This window comes from Chrysemys picta, chromosome 13 (genome assembly GCF_011386835.1).
Source record: "Chrysemys picta bellii isolate R12L10 chromosome 13, ASM1138683v2, whole genome shotgun sequence".
NCBI lineage: Eukaryota > Metazoa > Chordata > Testudines > Emydidae > Chrysemys > Chrysemys picta.
In genome coordinates, this window is record NC_088803.1 from 16695854 (window position 1) to 16697707 (window position 1854).

The 1854-nt window shown below is 45.7% G+C and overlaps 1 protein-coding gene across 1 annotated transcript; it reads left to right on the forward strand.

Moving 5' to 3' along the window:
* The first annotated feature begins 894 nt into the window (after positions 1 to 894).
* On the forward strand, positions 895 to 1854 carry LOC122174141 (olfactory receptor 14A16-like). The gene has a single exon (XM_042854986.2). It carries the CDS (start codon positions 895 to 897, stop codon positions 1852 to 1854), a length of 960 nt encoding a protein of 319 aa, XP_042710920.2.

Sequence of the window (1854 nt, forward strand, 5' to 3'; positions counted from 1 at the left end):
GAAGAATGCTCCCAGTTGTATGCAGATGGACCCACAAGACAGGACAAGTATGCAGTCCTCCTGGACTATCACCATATCCAGTGTGCAACACTGCTGCCCATTGAGCACAAAGACTGTAAAGTGTTGGTAGCACTTACCATACACATGGTAAGTCCCAGCCCATCCTGCACACAGCTCACAAGGCAAAGAAAGGGAGGGAGGTGAAACAGAGAGGGGAAGTGTCTGGCCCGATGTCACACAGCAGGTCTATGGCTGAGCCAAGGACAGAACACAGCCAAATGGCCACTGACCCACTCGGCACAGATAGCAAGTTACATAGGGAAATGATACAACATAGAAGGGCAGATGGCTGCTACTAGTCCATTATTAGCCAGAGATGGTATTGGTGCCATAAAACATTTTGTAACCAGGTTGCAGGTCATCCATATACAGAGCTTGGGAAGGAATCATTAAGGCAAGCTGGCATGTATGACACTGGGTGAGGCCGTTGTATTTCTCTGAACATGGGAATCAGGCTGTGTTGATGTTCTAGCATTTTTGTGTCATGCTCAGATTTTAAGAATCTGACATGTTTATTGTCAGAACTGAGGGACCGTCTTTGCTGGGTCTGTTGGGTCTGAGCTGTAACATTTTCCTCTTTTTAATGCATTTGGTCAAGGCACACATCGAGCCATATCCTCAGATGATGTAAACTGATGCAGCCCTATTATATTTAAGGGGCTAGGCCAATTTACACTAGTTTGATAACACACCTGACTAGCCCGATGGAAGTGACAAGAGCTGAGAGCCTTTGACATTCACATCATGAGATACCCTGGAGGGAATCAGGTTTCTTCCCTCCGTCACTCTAATGCTGACTGTTACCCTTCTCCATTCCTCCACGGGCAGGACACGATGTCCAATCAAACCGCTATTACTGAGTTCCTTCTCCTGGGATTCTCGGATGTTTGGGAGATGTATATTTTACACTTTGTGCTGTTTCTAGTGATTTACCTGGCAACCCTGATGTGGAACTTTCTCATCATCATCACAGCCGTAACCCTAGACCACCATTTTCACACCCCCATGCACTTCTTCCTGATGAATCTGTCCATCCTAGACCTCAGCTCCATCTCTGTCACCATCCCCAAATCCATGATCAATTCCCTCATGAACACCAGGTTGATTTCTTATTCTGGATGTGTTGCCCAAGTCTTTCTCTTCATGTTCTTTGGTTTAGCTGATGTTGCCTTACTCACCGTCATGGTGTACTATCAATATGTCGCCATCTGTCAGCCACTGCACTATGATACTATAATGAACATGAGAGCTTGTGTCCAAATGGCAGCCAGTGCTTGGATCAGTGGTCTTCTCAATTCTGCAATGCTGACTGGGAACACGTTTGCAATATCCTTCTGTAAAGGCAACATGGTGGATCAGTTCTTCTGTGAAATCCCCCAGATACTAAAGCTCTCCTGTTCTGACTCATACCTCAGTGAAACTGTGACTATTGCCTTAAGTTCATGCTTAGTCTTTAGCTGCTTTGTTTTGATAATTATGTCATATGTTCAAATCTTCAAAATGGTACTGAGAATCCCCTCTGAGCAGGGCCGCCATAGAGCCTTCTCCACCTGCCTTCCCCACCTCATTGTGGTCTCCTTGTTTATTTTCCCTGGCACCATTGCCTACCTGAAATCCACCTCCAGCTCAGCATCAATTCTGGATCTCGTGGTGGCTGTTATCTACACCCTGGTGCCCCCAGTGATGAATCCAATCATCTATAGCATGAGGAACAAGGAGATCAAAGCTACCCTGTGGAAAATAATGGGATTGAGGCTAATCTCGAAAAATAAAATGCCTACCTTTCCTCTTTGA

Coding starts and splice junctions, on each gene's coding strand:
- LOC122174141 (XM_042854986.2), top strand. CDS start 895: ATGTCCAATCAAACCGCTATTACTGAGTTCCTTCTCCTGGGATTCTCG.